At 55.2% G+C, this 16,995-nt stretch overlaps 1 protein-coding gene across 3 annotated transcripts; it reads right to left on the reverse strand.

Moving 5' to 3' along the window:
- Positions 1-3,501: 3,501 nt before the first annotated feature.
- On the reverse strand, positions 3,502-11,161 carry GUCA1ANB (GUCA1A neighbor). 3 transcript variants are annotated; one of them, XM_035728469.1, is made up of 2 exons: positions 9,190-9,296; positions 3,502-5,734 (listed from the first exon to the last, which is right to left on the reverse strand). In XM_035728469.1, the coding sequence occupies exons 1-2, from the start codon at positions 9,286-9,288 to the stop codon at positions 5,405-5,407; spliced, it is 429 nt and encodes a 142-aa protein (XP_035584362.1). In that variant the 5' UTR covers positions 9,289-9,296; the 3' UTR covers positions 3,502-5,404. The 3 variants fall into 3 exon arrangements, with proteins under 3 accessions (XP_035584362.1, XP_035584363.1, XP_035584364.1); XM_035728470.1 differs by lacking the exon at positions 9,190-9,296 and adding an exon at positions 6,813-6,862; XM_035728471.1 differs by lacking the exon at positions 9,190-9,296 and adding an exon at positions 11,057-11,161 and having other exon boundaries at positions 3,503-5,734.
- Positions 11,162-16,995: the final 5,834 nt, after the last annotated feature.

Below are 16,995 nucleotides of genomic sequence, written 5' to 3' on the forward strand. Positions count from 1 at the left end.
AACACTATACAGGTACACACAGCCATGTACACACACACTCACTGGTCCTCTCCTGACCACACTCTCACATCCCCGGAGACTCATCCCGGGAGGCCTGAATTCAACCTTCCATTTGATCCACACTTGATACCATCCCCTCCTAGGGGCATGGGGATGGGGGACATTGAGTGTGTGCTTAGTGGCCTGGGGAACGTGTGTGTGAGTGTGAGTGAGTGTGAGTGAGGGCGCCAGCACACAGGTGCATGGTGAGCTGCTACTGCTCGTCCTGCATATTCCCAGGCTAAGCCTAGAGGCCCGCCTGGGATGAGGGTTGTCCCTGCCACACAACACTGTTGTGTTCGTGAGAACTGTAACTGGAAGGAAGCAGCCAAAACATGAACAAGGCTCAAATCTGCGTCATGACATCACCAGTGAAATTTTAATCTTGGCTTTTGAAAAATTATCTGTATTTTTTACGTGGTTTATAATGAACACATATTGCTCACAAGAACAGAGGACAGCTATTTTTGAAAAAGAAACCAAATAAGACTTCTTTGCCTCTCCTCTGCCTCAAGTGATGAACACAGGGCGCACTGGGCCAGGGTGGGAGGGGCTGGGGCCGGCCTGCTTCCATTAAGCTGCCTGGCGAGTGTCTTGGATATGGGGCCGGGGTGGGGGGCACTCCTCCCGCGCAGCCGGGGCCCAGGCTAACATCCTTGTCCTCGGAGCCCTCTCGGCTTCAGGGTTTGGGCTGAAGGGCTCGAGGATGAGGTGACAGCTCATCTTTCCATCGCTTCCTATTTACATCCTCCCCCCCGCCCCACTTCCTGTGTGAGCACACACACCCTCCTCTGTGAGCCCTTCCGAATCTCGGCAGAATTCATATTTCTTGCCTCAGCACACTGTTTGCTTATGTGTTATATTAGCTTCCTACGCTGCTTAACCATTACCACAAAGTCAGTAGCTGCCAACTCTACACCTTCATTATCCTGCAGTTGCTGTGGGCCAGGAGTCTGGGCATAGCTTCCCTGGGTCCTCTGCCCCACGTCTCAAAGGGCTGGGATCAAGGTGTCATCTGGGCCGTGTGTGCATCTGGAGGCTTGACTGGGGAAGAATCCACATCCACCTCCTTTAGGTGGTTGGGAGAATTCGTTTCCTGGCTATCGGATTGAGGGCCCTGGCTTCTTGCTAGATCCTGTCTGGAGGCCACTCTTGGGTCCTAGAGGCTGCCCACAGTTTCTAGAAGCTGTCCAAAGTTCCTTGTTACAGGGGCTCCTCAATGTGGCTGCTTATTTCGTCAAGCCAGCAAGGAGAATCTCTCTCCAATCTGCTACAATGGAAGCTTATAGGGTCACTAAGCAAGGCAATGCCATCCTTGTACCTTTGCCACATTCTGTGGATGAGGCGCGAGTCACGGGTCTCCCTCAGCCTCAGAGGAAGAGGATTGTGCCAAGGCAGGAACAGCAGGAGATGGAAGTCACAGGGGTCACCTTCACATCTATGACAACGTTCACACTTCTACGATAACATACATAGTGTTCATTTATTTCTTGCATTATAAGCAGCTGTGTATTGTCAGCCTGTCCTCAGAAACTCGGGGTAGAGGCCACTGTGTTGTTCACCTCTTATACCCAAACTGTACCTGCTCCCGGGGGTTCCACACGGTCGTGTTGCTGGTTATCCTCTTGGCCTCCTCCCCACTCATTCTCCAGCCTTCTCTGTGTGCCCTGAGCTCCAGGAGGCTGACCTCTGCGGACTGGATCACTCGGGCTCCCCTGCCCTCTGGCTCCCAGCAGTTCATCCACTGGAAAGCAGTGGAAGGAGACTGGCTGGGAGTAGGAGAGGGAAGGCTGGGTACCTGTTCCCTGCCCTCCCTACTGGGTCCCAGTTGGGGCCCTCATTGGTTTCTTCTACCCTCAACCACAGCTCCTGGGAAAACTCTCCCTGGGCTCCTGTGGCAAAGCCACCTCCCTTTACCACTCAGGCTTGGAAGCAAGATGGGCTGCCCTCTGTGGCCACTCTCTGGGCACGTCACCAGTCCCTCAGCGATACCCCCTTCTCTGCAAACACTCCCCTCATTAAACACTCTTCAGTTACCTTTCTGAGGGTAACGCCTGGCTGACAGGGGCTTGAGGACAGTAAAATGTGAGTGCATGCGCGTGGGCTTGATTGAAGAAAGAATTAAAGAAGGCTGGAGTAGGATGGGTCTACCGTCCAACAGCTCCTGCGTTCAGGGCACCGTGCTAAGCTTGCGGAAGAGGCTTACAATAGCCCTGTGGGGTGGGATTATTTCCACGTGACACGGAGGAAATGCGGACAGAAAAATCATTCTGAGGTTCAAAGAAATGCAAAGTGGCGAGCCAAAGTTTTCCACCTCCATACCATGCTTTTAGGCTAAGCCTCTAAATCTCTGAGGAAGGCCCCGTGTGGAGGGGGAGGGGGGCCCTCCAGTCCCAACTCCAGAATCTTCCCCGTGGCCCTTCTGCATGGACAATTCTAGTGACAGGGGTCTCAGTGCATTTGGACGTGGGGCGCCATCCCTTTTCTCGGACCCAGGGCGGGAATGAAATCCGCCGGCTTCCCCATTCCAGAGCCCAGTGTCTCCGCCTTCCGGGGCTTGTCTCGGTCCCATCCTCCACTCTTCTCCCAGACACGGATGCCAAGTCAGGACGGCTGGGGTCCACATCGGGGCCTCCAAGGAGAGGCGACCACACAAGAGAGGTGTGGCGGGGCAGAGGGCAGCTGATGTGGTGGCACATCAGAGGGAGGCCCTGTGGCTTCCCCAGGCTGGTTTGTAACTGCAAGAATCCCTCCTGGGGCAGATGCCAGAGCAGCATGAGAGGATCCACCTGGCTGAACGGTGCCGAGGAGAAGGGGCGCATGGGGCAGGTGTGCGGAGGCTGAAGCTGGGCTGGGAAGAGATGGGAGGGGCAGCCGTCCCAGGCCTGACTGATCCCCCTCCAAGGCTGCCCGTCTCCCACTCTCCACCTCCACAGAAACAGATCAGAACTCTGAGCACCCGGTCTTTGCCTTCTGGAACTATCCCGCCCACACCCATGTGGGACCTGGGCCAGCTTCTTTTAAAAAGTCCCTTGGGGGGCGCCTGGGTGGCTCAGTCGTCAAGCATCTGCCTTCAGCTCAGGTCATGATCTCAGGGTCCTGGGATCAAGCCCTGCATCGGGCTTTCTGCTCAGTTGGGAGTCGGCTTCTCCCTCTCCCACCCCCCCCCCCGCCACTTGTGTCTCCCTCTCCTGCTGTGTCTCTCTCTGTCAAATAAACAAAATCTTTAAATAAATAAATAAATAAATAAATAAATAAATAAATAAATATATAAAATAAAAAGTCCCTTGGAAGCTTCCATCAAGGCTGCTCTACCAAGATGAACCTCAAGGGGGAGACCATTCTCCAGGGGAGAGGAAAAGGCATCAGTTGAGGGAGTGAAAATGCTGGGCCCCTACTCCCATCCCCTACTTCACCCCACCTGGTTCTCAGGTTTTGGGGGGCAGAGATGGTTATCAGACATTTTTGCAGCCTACGGACCCAACCTTCGGTTGTTCAGCAAGAGTCTGTCAGATGATTGGGTGGATGTATAACTTTTATTTACACCTAGACTGAAAACTTTATCTCTGCTTTTCAAAATCCAACGAAAATGGCAATAACGTTTTTAAACCTACCAACCCACGGAGACAAAGAGAAAGAAGACAGCAGGTGAGGGGTTCTAACAAAATTCTGGACAACAGAAGGCAGATGGACAGGGGTAACTGTCTCAGTGCAGAAAGTTGAAACCCAAACACTTGGAAAGAGCAGGAGGCTGCAGAGGATGGTATAGACACGGCGCCTCTCACAGAACTCTGCAGGCTCAGAGGTGGGTGCAGAAAGTGCCCTAGAAGCTGGGTGCAGGACGGGGCGGGGGCAGAAATAGGAGGACAGGTGGAAAGCTCCCCAGATGCCCTCCACAAGGCAGCAGGATGGACATCTCTGGGGCATCCATCCCCTGCCCATGGCTGGAGGTTATTCTGGAACCTTGGACCCGAGAGGCTGGAGAATAGAGAAGGGTCGCTCTAGAAACTGGGAGTTAAGGAAGAACCTGCATACGAAGAGACCCCTCAGCTCCTTCTCATGCTGACTCCTCAAACACCGGCAATTGGGCAGGAGCGACCTGGTACAGAGGCCCAATGGCTGGCTTCTGGCCAAGGATCACCAGGCACTTGAGGAAAGCCTCTGGTTTTTGAGAGAGAGCCTACCACAAACAAACAGAAAAACCCAGACTCTATACTGTGAGGTACCTTCAGGAGGGCTCATGTCCTTCTTCCCTACCCACCATCTTCTTTTCAGAGAAGGGCCTCCAGGGAGGCCTGGCCAATGCCTCAGCGGTGTGTCTGGGTCTCCAGAACCCTGTCCCTCCAACTCACACCCGCCCCACACTCTTACGCTCCAAGGGGATGCTCCATTGGATACACGGCCCCACCTGGAAGGAGCAGTGACTCCTAGAAATGAAGCCAGCTGGATTCACCCAGTGGAGTGCTGCCAGATACTTGACAACTGGCTCTCTGGAAAGAAGAAACCCCAGTTTGCAGGGGTTTGCTGGTCGCAGTTGCCAATGTCAAGTCACCAGTGTGGAGTCGGGAGGAGAGGCCCGCAGCTGGCCCCCTCAGGCCCATCTGAGCTGGTTCCAGCACACCGCTGGGGCCCTCAGCAGCCAGGGACTCCCGCAGGCCACCGCACGGGGTCAAGCACCCTCTGCCTTCATTGCTCTTCCTCATGAAACACGGCCTGTGAGCCTGACTAACCTCAGGATCAGCTCTTCCGGAGCAGAGGAGAGACAAGATGGCAAATCCATCTGCCCATCAACAAACTACAAGTCAGGAGGGGCAGTTTGATATAAAACTAGGGCTGCAGAGGAGGCCTCCCCAGAGACTGGGTTTCCCCCTGAATTGCTTCCCCATTTTCCAGTGGCTGCTCCAATCTGGGGTCGCAGTCAGCTAACTTTTATCTTTGTTGACTTTGGAGGGGTTGCAGGCTTGGACTATGGTGAGGGTGTGGTCAGCACCAGCTTTGCTTGGGACTCAGGCTCTGCCGGGGGTGTTGAGGCCACTCTTGGGGAGAGGGGGTTGAGAATCAGGTCCTTCCAAGTCTTCAGGCACCTCTGGACTTGACCTGTTATACAGCATCCCTATGGCCTCAGTTTACCCACCCACAGCGCCCCCCCCCCCATTCAGATGCCGGGAAGGGATCCAAGGAAGGACAAACTTTAATTGCTGCCAAGAACAGAGACCTTCCTTTGTCATCACTGACACTAGGCATGGCACAGCTGTCTCGGCGCAGGCTCGGTCCGCCCCTCCTGGAGCAAGTAGCCCTCCCCCTCTGCCTGGGACCCGGGTTGCGAGGGGCCAGGTGCAGGCGGGGGCTTCTGCCTGGCAGGGGCCTAGGAGCGCCACAAGGCCAGGTTGGCAGGAGGCACGTCGAAGCGCTTGCGGGTGTGGTCGGTGTCCCTTTGGTACAGGTAGCCAGAGGTCGGCTTCTGCAAGGTGTAGAAGGGGTTCAGGGAGTTGGAGTACTGGGAGGTGTAGAAGTTGAACCTGAGCTTGTCCGGGTTGTGCCCCCTCGGGTCTACCACCACTGGCACGTAGGCCGCCACCAGCGTCTGCTTGCGGGCCTGCTTCCACGACCGGGACAGGGGAGGGCGTGGAGACTTCACTTTTTTGCCCGATGGTGACTTCGGCTCCTGGTTGGGTACAGAAGGTCTCCTTGAGTCCTGGGGGAAAGGAGAGAAGGGGAGAGCTAAGGCATCAGACACTGGGGCTTCCACTGCTAAGGCCAAGGGTGGGAGGGGGGAAGGTGCCACCAGTCAGAAGCTTCCAGAGCCACCCCGGAGATAGCTCTGCTGGCCATGGAGCCAGACAGTTCCAGGTAAGGGGATGTCCTTCAGGGCCCCCTGACCTGCCCCCAGCTTGTGCAGACCCCAGCTTGCTTCTCAGAGGCCTCTGCCAGCTTAGAGGCTAGGAGCAGCGTTACCCCTCACCCCTCTCCCGCACGTCCGGCCTTCTGTCAGCGTCCTCCACGTGGCTCCCATCTGGGCCTCCTCTGCCACTGTTCCCACCAGGCCTCCATCCTGTCTCCTGCAGGGTTACTCCAGCTTCCCACCAAGTTCTCCTGCCCGTCTCGGGCCTCTCGGCCTGGGCTTCACGCTCACACCAAATGAATCTTTCCGTATCAATGGCCAGATCACAGAGCTCCCCACCTCATAGCATCTTTTGCTCTCTACTGCCCCGAACAGACATCTCAAGGCCCCCAGCCTGGAAGGCAAGGATGTTAAGGACGGGGCTCCCATGACCTTGTGCTCCAGCCAGACTGCCTGCCCATCACCCCTGGGGGCACCTGGTCCTTCCAGGCCTCCGGGCCTTCTCTCGGGTGGTTCCCCCAGCCCAGCATGCCCTCCTCCGAATCCATCAGGGAAATTCTCTTTCCTGTCTGGCTGTGAGCTCCTTAAGGGCAATGCTCTCTCACCCTTACCCTTGACATAACGGCCTCCCAAATCCTATTCCTTGTTTCACTGCAGAACAAGGCATTTGGTGAGCACTCAATAAATGTTGGTTCCGTTGAACTGGATTCTAGCAAGAAGTAGTCCCCCTTCCGACCAGCCAGCCCATTCTATTTTAGAACGTCTCTCATCATTATGTGGTGACAGTGCCGGGTCTTGATAATCACCACTCTTGGTTGATGGGGCATGGAGGTCTACTCCTCGAGGCGGCCCCCAGTGCCACACTGATCACATCTAGTGACATTTATTTCCTCCTCCGTTGCTACTCTCATGACCCAAGTGTTCGGTTCACCTTTGACCCCCACACCATCTCCCAGGCACCGGATGCCCATTTCACTGGGGACCTTCACAGACATGACAGCACCACCTGGAGGACGAGAGGCGTGTGTGTCAGGCTGGCTCTCCCCGACTTCTGCAGGTACAGCGGCGAGGGGGGCCCACCTCCGCTCTGCCCAGCCTCACAGCCCTCCTGCCTGCAGGGACCTGGGAGGGAATCGCTAGCTACAGAGCTTCTGGAACTTGAAGCCCTGCCATCTTACAGAGGAAATCCCTGGTACTGGAGAGATATTGCATGCTCTTTTGCATTTAACTTACAAACTACTTGCCCTGCTCACACTTGCCCAAGGCTTTCCTCCCAAGCAGGCTTTGGTGCTAAAAGTTCCTACCCAGGAATGTGTGTGTTGTCAGCCCTGCCTTTCAAAATCCTTCCTCTCCTTCCAAGCCAGCAGCCCTCTTGACACCTCCTCCAGGAAGCCTCTGGTACTGCAGCCCCTGCCCCGATCTCACCCTCTTCTGTGCCTTCAGGCCCTCCTCTTGGGAGGTGGTCCTTTGCTAGGCTGGGACAAGGGGGAGGCAAGTGCACATTTTAAGGAGGAGCTAAGTCTGAGTCTGCAAGGGCCTGGAATGTTTCTGTACCTCTCTCGCTGCCCTGATTGCCGTGCGGGCCTCATCCTAATCCCAAATCCGTCCTTCCAGGCTCCTGCCAATGTTCCAACAGCCTGTAAACCGCTCCCAGTGTTCAGGACCGCATCCTAGTCGCCTTTGTGTCCCTGGGGTTTACCCCAGGGAGGGGACACGGCAGAGCTGGAGAGAGGGGCGGCCAAGTGTTCAGCAGTCTTCCCACTTCCCAGAATCTTCTGGGCTCAGAGACGGGGGCACGGGGGCTGTTACCAGCAGAGAGGCAACACTGGAAATGGGCTCTGACGCCAGTAATCAACGATCGCTCTGTGAGCACAGCGCCAAACTCTTTACGTGGATTCTCTCTTCTAAGCATCACATCACCCTTTAAGGAAGATATTGTTAGTCCTATTTATAGTGGAGCAAACTGTAGTAAGGAGGGTAGTCCCCCATTTAGGAGCAGGTGGCCGATAAGGAACCAGGCTAGGACTAAACCCAGGCCTGGTTGACCCCACGGGCCACATGCCATACTCCGCTACACCTACTATGTCCACTGCACGGGGGGGCCGTGGTCTGCCAAGTCATCTCTGCCCGCGTTTTGTCAAGGGCAGCAGGGGTGCAGGGAAGGGAAGGGCAGCCAGATCTCCCAGTTGGGCAGGAACGCTGTGGGGTTTTTGAAGGCCAGATTTTGGCGTTACCCTCTCTTAGCAGAGCTGACGATACGGCATCATTGGCTTCATTCAGTCACTCCATTCATTCAAAATGATTCCTCTTATAGGCCAGGCTCTGAGTGTGCAAATAACGCACATAGAAGCACACACATAAAGCCCTGTAGAGCCGGGCTTCCTGCCCTCAGCACCACGGACACCGGGTGCTGAGAATTCTTTGTTGTGGGCAGTGCCGGACACTGCAGGAAGTTTAGTGTATTAAGTGTACTTCTGAGGATGTGGGGTTCTGGTCCTCTTGACATTGCAGAAGGGCTTAGCCCATGGCCGTGGAGGGGAGGACCCGAAGAGTCCCCCCCCAACACACACCTTCAGTCTTGGTCATCCGGACCCTGCGCCTCAGGCTCAGGAGGCTGGTGTCAGGAGTGACAGAGGCATGTGCTTTCAGAATGGCTGGGGCGGTGGGGGGGGGGGGGGGGGAGGCGGGCGGTTCTGACCAGAGACCCACAGAGGGAAAGGCGACAGTTTTGCTAATTGGGACTGAGCATCTACCAAGCGCCAGGCACTAGCCACTCGGCTCCGCAAAAGCTCCTAAGAGCCATCGGAGATGTTCCTCCCATTTCTCAAATGTGGAAAACGAGGCTCGGAGGCATGGAGGCATTTGTCTGAGTTCACATCGTTGGTGAGGTGGCAGAAGTCCCACAGCTGAGACTAGTTAGTGCGGGAACCAGGGCTGGAACGGTCCCCTCTCTCTCTGGTCCAGCCCAGGCCCTGCCTCGGGGGCCCTCCTGCCCTGGGTCCACCTGTCATCTATGCCCTAGTGGCTGCTACCGCAACATTTGGGGCCCTGGGGTGGGGGGCACCCAGCGCCTTCAGCACATCCAGGGATGAGGCCCCCACATTAACTGGGGCAGACAGTCTCCGGGAGAAGGGAGAAGTCTCCGGGAGAAGGGAGAAGAGGAAAGGGCGGAGGAAGAGAAGACACTGGGGAGGAGGAGGAGCGGGAGGAGGTGGGACAGAAGGAGGGGGGAGGAGGGAGAGGAAGCCCAGGCAGCCCAGCCTAGCCCTGCCCCTTCCAAGGGCCCAGCCAGGCTCCAGGTGACTAACCTCAGAGGGCTGAGAAAGCTCCATCAGCCGCCCAGGGCCCGGCACCGGCCAGCTCTGGGGGGAGGGTGCGGCTGGAATGCATACTTTCCAGGTGAACATCTGGTTTCATTCAACCTTCTCCTCCTGCCCCCTCGGGTCCCCCTGTCAGTGCACTGGGTGGGGGGCGGGGAGCAGGGGAGTGGGGAGGATGCATGTGTGTGTGACTTTAGAGAAGTGGTTCACAACCAGGGCTGTTTTTCTCCCCAGGAAAACATTTGGCCACGCCCGGAGACATTTTTGCTTGTCACAGGGGGGCTGCTCCTGGCACCCAGTGGGGAGAGGCCGGGGGTGCCACTCAATATCCTACAGTGCCAGCACAGCCCCCCAATACAGGATTATCAGCACCAACAGCAGCAGTGCCAAGGCTGAGGAGCCTGCTTTAGAGCTTTGAGGAAGACCCCTAACTCCCCACCTGCTTCCTTCAGCCCGCACTTAAGCCTCTCATTCCAGGGGCACCTGGGTGGCTCAGTCGTTAAGCCTCTGCCTTCGGCTCAGGTCATGATCCCGGGGTCCTGGGATCGAGCCCCGCATCGGGCTCCCTGCTCAACGGGGAGACTGCTTCTCCCTCTCCCACTCCCCCTGCTTGTGTTCCCTCTCTCACTGTCTCTCTCTCTCTCTCTCTCTAATAAATAAAAAAAATCTTTAAAAAAAAAAGCCTCCCATTCCAGGGGCAAGGAAGTCTAGAGGTCAAGTAGAGGGTCTCACCAGCCCCTCCCCTCCCACTACCTTATGTTTATTTGCATTTCCAGTTGGAATCAAAAGAAGGAAGCTGAATAGACCTCTCCCTCGCTGAGCCCCACCCCCAGAGGCAGAACCTACCAAGGCCTTTTAGATACCCACATCTCTGTGTGTGTCCCTCCTACCAGGATTGACAATGGGGAAGAGGGTGAGTCAAGAGTGGGGCTTCCTGAGTAGGACCTGAAGACCTCATATGGGGTATTTCTGCAGGTCTGAGAAGACACTATCCTCTCAAATACTTCAGGCCCTCTGGCACATCCGCTAGGCTAGCCTGAGCCTGCCGTTTCCACCATTAGCACCTCACTCGTGGGGGGAAGGCCTGGTGCCCTCTTGAAATGCAAATGGCACTGGGTGAGACAGCGGGTGAGGCCTCCCAGGGCACCTGGTCCTATGGAATGTGCCCGGGCTCTGGAGTGTGAAGGTCTGAGCTCAGGGCCTCACTCTGCCCTTACAGGTCAGGCAACCCTGGGCGAGTCTCCGAACCTCCTGGAGCTTCGGTTGCCTTGTCGGCAACATGAGGATAATAAGGCTCTCTCCTTCACCAGCATGCTGTGGGGGAGCAGTGAGTGTGGGAACTGTGGGAGCATAATGAAAACAGTAATTATGATCAGCCTCCTCCCGCAGTTAACCCGGAGGTTTCAAACACCCTCATCTTTGCGAGAGCAGGTTGGTCTGCTGTGGGGCAGAGGGGCTGGGAAGGGAGCCTATGAGGAGGCCCAGCCTGGGCCTTAGCATCCTCATGAGGCTATCTAGCACGGCGGCTTGGGGTTCAAACTCCAGCTCCACTGCTCACACTGGGTAGCCGATACTTTGGGACTTTATAATACTCCGTGCCTCAGTTTTCCCACCTATAAAGTGGGAACAACTGAAGTATCTGCCTCATAGGGTTACCATGAAGATTTCATGAGACATTCGACATAAAGTGCCTAGACCTCTTGAGCGCCCAGTAAACTTCAGCTATCACTGCTACTTGTTAAAAAGGAGGCCCCCGGCTCCCAGCCACACGGGTGGGCCAGGCTGGGGTCTTCATACGCTCTCCCGTCAGTCAAACTTCTTAATGCCCTTGGGCAGCCCTGTGATGTCATCCCACCTGGCACATCCTTGATCAGGGCCTTTCCTGTCAGTGAGACGGATTTCTGGTGGTCGGGGGCTCCAGAGTCTCCCAGGGACTCTTGGGAAATACTGGGAGTGCCCAGGGATGGGGGGGGGGCAAATTTGCACAGGCAGGGGCATTGTGACACCTCTTTGACAGCACAATTCCTTCTGTCTTCCTAAGGAGACACAGGGGCAGGGCTGGGGGCTGAAGTTTCGAGGCCTGGAAGGGTCTTTTCACCTTGACACTGACCCACTCTGCAACGCCCTCTTCCCACAATCTCTCAGGACCTGTGAATTGTGGGTAGTGGGGTGAGGAGAGAGAGGAGGAAATTCTCCCAGTTATTCAGGTAACTCTAGAAATCCTAATGTTCCCCCCAGTCCCCCAATAAGTCATAAGAAATTACTGGCAGGGAGGAAATGTACCCAGCCAACTCTCCCTTCTCTTTCTGTCTCCCTCTCTCTCTCTGCCTTCCAAATTACCGAGATGATGGCTGGAGGGAGGCGGGGAGGGGTGTATGGATGCCTAGACAGACAGAGGAGTGGGAGAGTGGATGGGCAGGAGGATGAGTGTTGACAGGTAGAGAGACGGTGGATGGGCAGACGCCCCTGATTTGAGCCCTGCTCACCTCTTGAGCCTCATCTCTTGCTATGTTGCCCCTCTATGCAGTAGCTAATTTCTTAAACATGCCCTGCTCTTCCCACCCGAAGCCTTTGCGTGTGCTGTTCCATAGACAGGTGGCTGAGCAGGGTGGCCACAGACAAATGGACAGACAGGTGGTCAGTAAATGGCTACATGGGTGGATGGTTGTGCTGTAGAGGATGGGATAGCAGAGGCCCAAGAGTCAGGCAGGCTCCTTGAGCTTGAATCTGGCTCTACCATTTTCCTGTTGTATGACCTTGGGCAAGTAGTTGACTTTCTCTGTAGTTCCGTTTGTTCATCTGGAAAATGGGAGGACTACAGGTCTCTACCTACTAGGGATGGGCAGAGCACTCAGGATGGTGCCTGGCACAGAGTACGCTCTCAGTAACTATGAGCTATTATTATGTGTGGGCAGGAAACTGGATTGATGGGTAGGCGGCTGAATGGGCCATCCTCTCCCCATCTTTGAACACCAGACCCTCCCAACACCAGACTCGGGAGGCACTTTCCAGGAATGTGTCTGAAATCCCACATGTAGGAAGGGGCCTGGGCTTCTCCCTGGGGCCAGAGGGGAGGGAGATAGAATAAGCCAGCGACTTCCTGCCTTCTGCCACCCTGGCTTGGGCTGGGCCCAGGACTGGTTTCCTTCCTGGTACTGTGTCAGCACTGACTGTTGGTTACGGGGTGGACTTTGGGGCCCTGTGGCAGATCAGGAGCTGGGGTGTTGATGACATGTGCACTGCTCAGATCTCACACCCTGATGGTAATGATCCCTAATTTCTGAGAGGCTGGGAGGGCCCAGGAGGGGAGGTGGGCAGGGAAGAGGGAGTGGGAGGAGTGGCAACAGGGCTTACCATCTCGGAGCCTCTGATCAGGGATTTCCAAGGCTCTGGGGCAATGATAGCTTGCTTGAGAGAGGGAGGGAAGGTGGGAACATGGCATTCTGGATGGTGTGGCTGGCTCGGTGGCTCTGGGGAAAGTGGCCTGGCTCCTGGCCCAGGGCCGGAGGGAGCCGTCAGGAAGGAGCCCAGGAGGCAGGCAGGGTTTTGGGGGAGCAGGGCACCACAGCGTAGCACACTCTACACCTTGTCTCAGCCCAAGGGTGGGTGCTGGGCTGGGTGCCAGGTGGCCTGAAACGAGTCCCATGGCCTCTCTGGGCCTCAGTTTCTGTATGTGCACAATGAGGATGTCCAGTCTCTCCATTTTGGACATTTGAAGGAAGGGGAATTGAATCTCATCCTGAGGACTTCAGATAGGGGCCCCTCCCTCATGACTGACCACAGGCCTGGACCCTGCCAGGAGTGTCCCCAGCCCAGGCTGGTTTCCGCTCACGTCATGATCTCAGGGTGGTGAGATCAAGCCCCGCATCGGGCTCCATGCTCGGGGGGAGTCTGCTTCTCCTTCTCCCTCTGCCCATCCTCTCTCAAATAAATAAATAAATCTTTAAAAAAAAAAAAGATCACGGCCTCTGGACCCACTCTGCCTGGGTTCAAATCCCAGCACATGCTACTTCTCAGCTATATGACTTGCCTAAATCACTTAACCTGTCTCTGCCTCAATGCCTAATCTGCAAAGTGAAGCTGATAATAGAATCCACCCAGAAGGCTTGTTGTGCACCCCCCACCACCTCCACATGAACTTAGAGCAGTGCCTGCTGCAAGGTAGGTGCGGGGAATTATCTTATTATTATTTCTAAACCCCAGACCACACCGATTCACTCTTGCCTCCTGGAAGACCACCTTTCTCTGACTTCTCTGCCACACTCCAAGCATCATCTCATTTTATTCATCATCAAATTTCCTGCAGGGTAAGGACTGACCTGTAATCCTCAGTGGGCACTTGACAAGGACAGGGGAGCGCTGGTGAAGTCCATGGCTGACCTGGAGCACAGGAAACTCACCCAGCACCCACACACTTTGCCACACACAGCCGCCCCCCCACCCTGCCGCCTCCCTGCTGCCTGAGTGTCCTCCCACCAGCCTGCTCTACTTAGGCCTGGTTATTTGGACATTCTTTCCAACCCTCCTTGCCTGCTGTGTGATTTGGACAAATTACTTAACCTCTCTGATCCTTCCTTGTTTTTCCTTTGTTGGACTTCAAGTACAGAGGGCTGAGTTATTCATATGCCTTGTTCATGGTGCATTATCATCCCTGGTCTCCGGAGGCCTCCTCTCGCATTAATTTTCCCCCTTCATCTCTAGGTTCTAACCACATTCCCCACCCGCCCCAGCCAGAGGCATCCATCCTAATGTACTTAATGAGCATCTTCTTGTTCATATATTCTTACAAAATATATGTATTATTGTTTTGTGTGCAGGTCATTTTCATTTACATAAGTGGCATGGTGTGTTTTAGATCTCATTCTGTTTACCTTGGATGGCTCCCTACTGTTTTTAAGATCCAGCATCTGGTTCCTCACTTCCCACTGAGATGTAGCCCACGCAATGCATGTTTTATGTCTCTGCTCTCTCCCCCAGGACCCCCAGGGGCCTCCCACTCCCCATCCCCGCAGACAACACCACAGTGCAATCACATCCTTGGCCCTCTGTGGACCTGGGTGGCTACTTTGGGGCATATTCCTAAGAGCAGAATTGGTTGGTCATAGACTAGGAGTAAACATCACTTAAAGTCTTTTCTCCATCAACAAAATGAGTGTATTGTCCCATCCCCTGTGGCGCTATCATGGTAGTAGGTTAACACATGCAATCCACTTGGCCCCATGCCTGACACAGAAGAGATGCTCAGTGGCTTCCAGACCTCAGCGAGAGCTGGAGGTAGGCAGGACCCAGGTGAGCTCCCAGAGAAAAGCACCCAGGGCTCAAAGTCCCAGCTCAGGGGTTGGTCTGCAGAGCCCGTGAGAAGTGTGTGGGGCTGTGCTGATTCCTGGTGGTATGGACTGATCTGGAATGTTTTTGAAGCTCCCACAGCCCAGCCACAGATCCTGGTGTGCCCGGGAAATGCTTACTAAATCCCATTTCTCACTCTCTCCTTGGAGCCAGAGTAACCTTGTCACACCGAAGGTGCCAGACAGCCTTATTTGTTGTTCTGCCCTGAAATCTGCCAGCCAACGAGCATTTTAACTGGATGTGAAACCACCCGAGTACTAGACCCCATCCTCCCATTGTACAGACAGAGAGAATGAGGCTCAGGATAGCTCCATGGTCTCACAGAAGGTTAGTGGCAGAAGTGGCTCTAAAATAGGAATCTCCAGGTTCTCCCCTCTAGGACTCTCTAAAAGGAAATTCTTTCCATATTAAATTATGTTCTTTATTATCTATGGAATTTTCAGTTAAAACAAATGACCTACCAGCAGAGCACAGTACCAAAAAGTAAAAAAACAAAACAAAACAAAAACCCACATGCAGTCCCGGCATTCCAGCTGAACCTTCCCCATGGTTCTGCTCCCTTCCAATCCCTGGACATTTACAAATTCACTTTCTATATCTATGGTCACAATCTACATGGATTGCTTTTTGTACTTAGCAACTTTTTTTTTTAACACATGCGTGTGCACGCACACACACATTATTTCAGATCGTGGGGTGTGTTTTACAATGGGATGTTTTTGCCTGGCCTTCAAGGTGATCCTGCAGACACCTGCCCCACCCTGTCTCCTGTGCTCCAGTGGAATTTTCCTTCTTGAGGTTCTTTTGTTGAATTGTCACTGCCCTCTTCCAGCCTGGCAGGGCCTCTGTTCTGCCTTTGCTGTTCTCTGGTTAGCCCCTCTGTGCCCAGAGTCAGGGTAGGGAGCATGCAGCTGCTAAGTACCTACGGTGAGTCAGCCTCCCAGATACCTGAACCCACTATCTTGTTGAATCTGATAATAACCTGACATTAATAGCCCCTGTTTTACAGATGAACAAACTGACACTCAGAGAGATGGGAGCTCAGCCGTGGCCACACCCTGGCTAAACAGCAGAGTCAGGATGCAAACCTATTCCCCAGCACGGATCCTTCCCACTCTGGCACGGTCCTCTTGGCAGGGCCCATGGTTACCAAGGGAAATGAGTCTCTCCCCAGCACCCCGCAACGTACCACCCCCTAGGGCTGGACTTGGATCTCCACACTCTCGGGGAAACGGGTAACGAATTTCTCTGAGCCTCCTCTCAGGATGTGGGAGTCCACCCCCCCCCCCCCCGCCCCGACTTCATCTTAGCCTGATCTCATCTGGCATGCGCCCAGTCCAGAGGAATGCCAAGGTCAGGGGATTGGAGCCCATCCTCCCCTGCAGGCAGAAGGAAACAGTTTCAGGAGCTGGTCCGGCATAAGGTGTCTCCAGCCTGGAACAAGAGGATCTGTAGCTCAGTAGCATGCAGGAGTTGGGAGTGCTGACCTTTGCCCCTGCAGACACCTGGCTGGGGATGCAGCGGACCTCAGCCCGCACCTCCCCGGCTCCGAGTGCACTCTCCCAGCCTGGAGTGCGTGGCTTTGTTGGATGTAGGGAAAGCCACAAACCAGAGTCCTGGCTGGGTCTCTGGGAAGAGCACAGCTTCTGGGCCCCAATCTCACCCCACAGTCCAGAAGTGGCCAGGAGAGTCGGCTCTTGGGAGTTTCCTAAGTCATTGTGGAGCCAAGATTTAATTACAGGATCGGGCTTTGGCTGTTTCGAGGAGAGCCTGTTTTTCTTTTACTGGGGGAGCAGGTTGAGGTGTTGTTATGAGCTGGAGGGGGGTACCCTGCCGCAGCAGTACAGGGCACAGAGCGGGACCCGTCCCCGGGGACTCTGCCCTCAAAGGTGCCCGGGGCCGCCAGACAGGACTGATGGAGAGGGAGGGTGGGTACCACCATTGAACCCAGGCCTTCCACAGACTGCCCCCCCCCCGACCAGCCCCCGCCAACATGGGACTGCAATCCGGGTGAAATGGGTGGGGAAAGGGCAAAAAGAACCCTGACATTCAGACTCGGCAGCCTGCCAGGCTTCTGGTGTTCAAGATCACACCAATTCTCTCTCTTCCTCCATTTGTGGCCCAAACGCACCCAGAAAGCAGGGGGCCAGCGGGGCGGAGAAATGAACAAACACTTGGGGAGCACCCATGGGCACCAGGCCCTGTGCTGGTATTGCACACCCACGATCTTACTGAATCTTCCTGACAATCCTAGGAGGGGCACTGTTACTCCCATGCTACAGATGAGGAAACCAGGGGCGTCTGGGTGGCTCAGTTGGTTAAGTTGTCTGCCTTCAGCTCAGGTCATGATCTTAGGGTCCTGGGATCGAGCCCTGTGTTGGGCAACCTGCTCAGTGGAGACCCTGGTTCTCCCTCTCCTCCTCCCCTTCACCCTGCTTGTGCTCACGC

Source organism: Zalophus californianus, chromosome 7 (assembly GCF_009762305.2).
Source record: "Zalophus californianus isolate mZalCal1 chromosome 7, mZalCal1.pri.v2, whole genome shotgun sequence".
NCBI lineage: Eukaryota > Metazoa > Chordata > Mammalia > Carnivora > Otariidae > Zalophus > Zalophus californianus.

What these genes read in the sequence shown, in the direction of transcription:
- GUCA1ANB (XM_035728469.1), bottom strand. Translation starts at nt 9,288, where the DNA reads ATGTTCACCTGGAAAGTATGCATTCCAGCCGCACCCTCCCCCCAGAGC. An exon ending in AGCTTTCTCAGCCCTCTGAG is followed by an intron (nt 5,735 to 9,189) that starts GTTAGTCACCTG and finishes CCTTTCCCCCAG; the next exon opens with GACTCAAGGAGACCTTCTGT.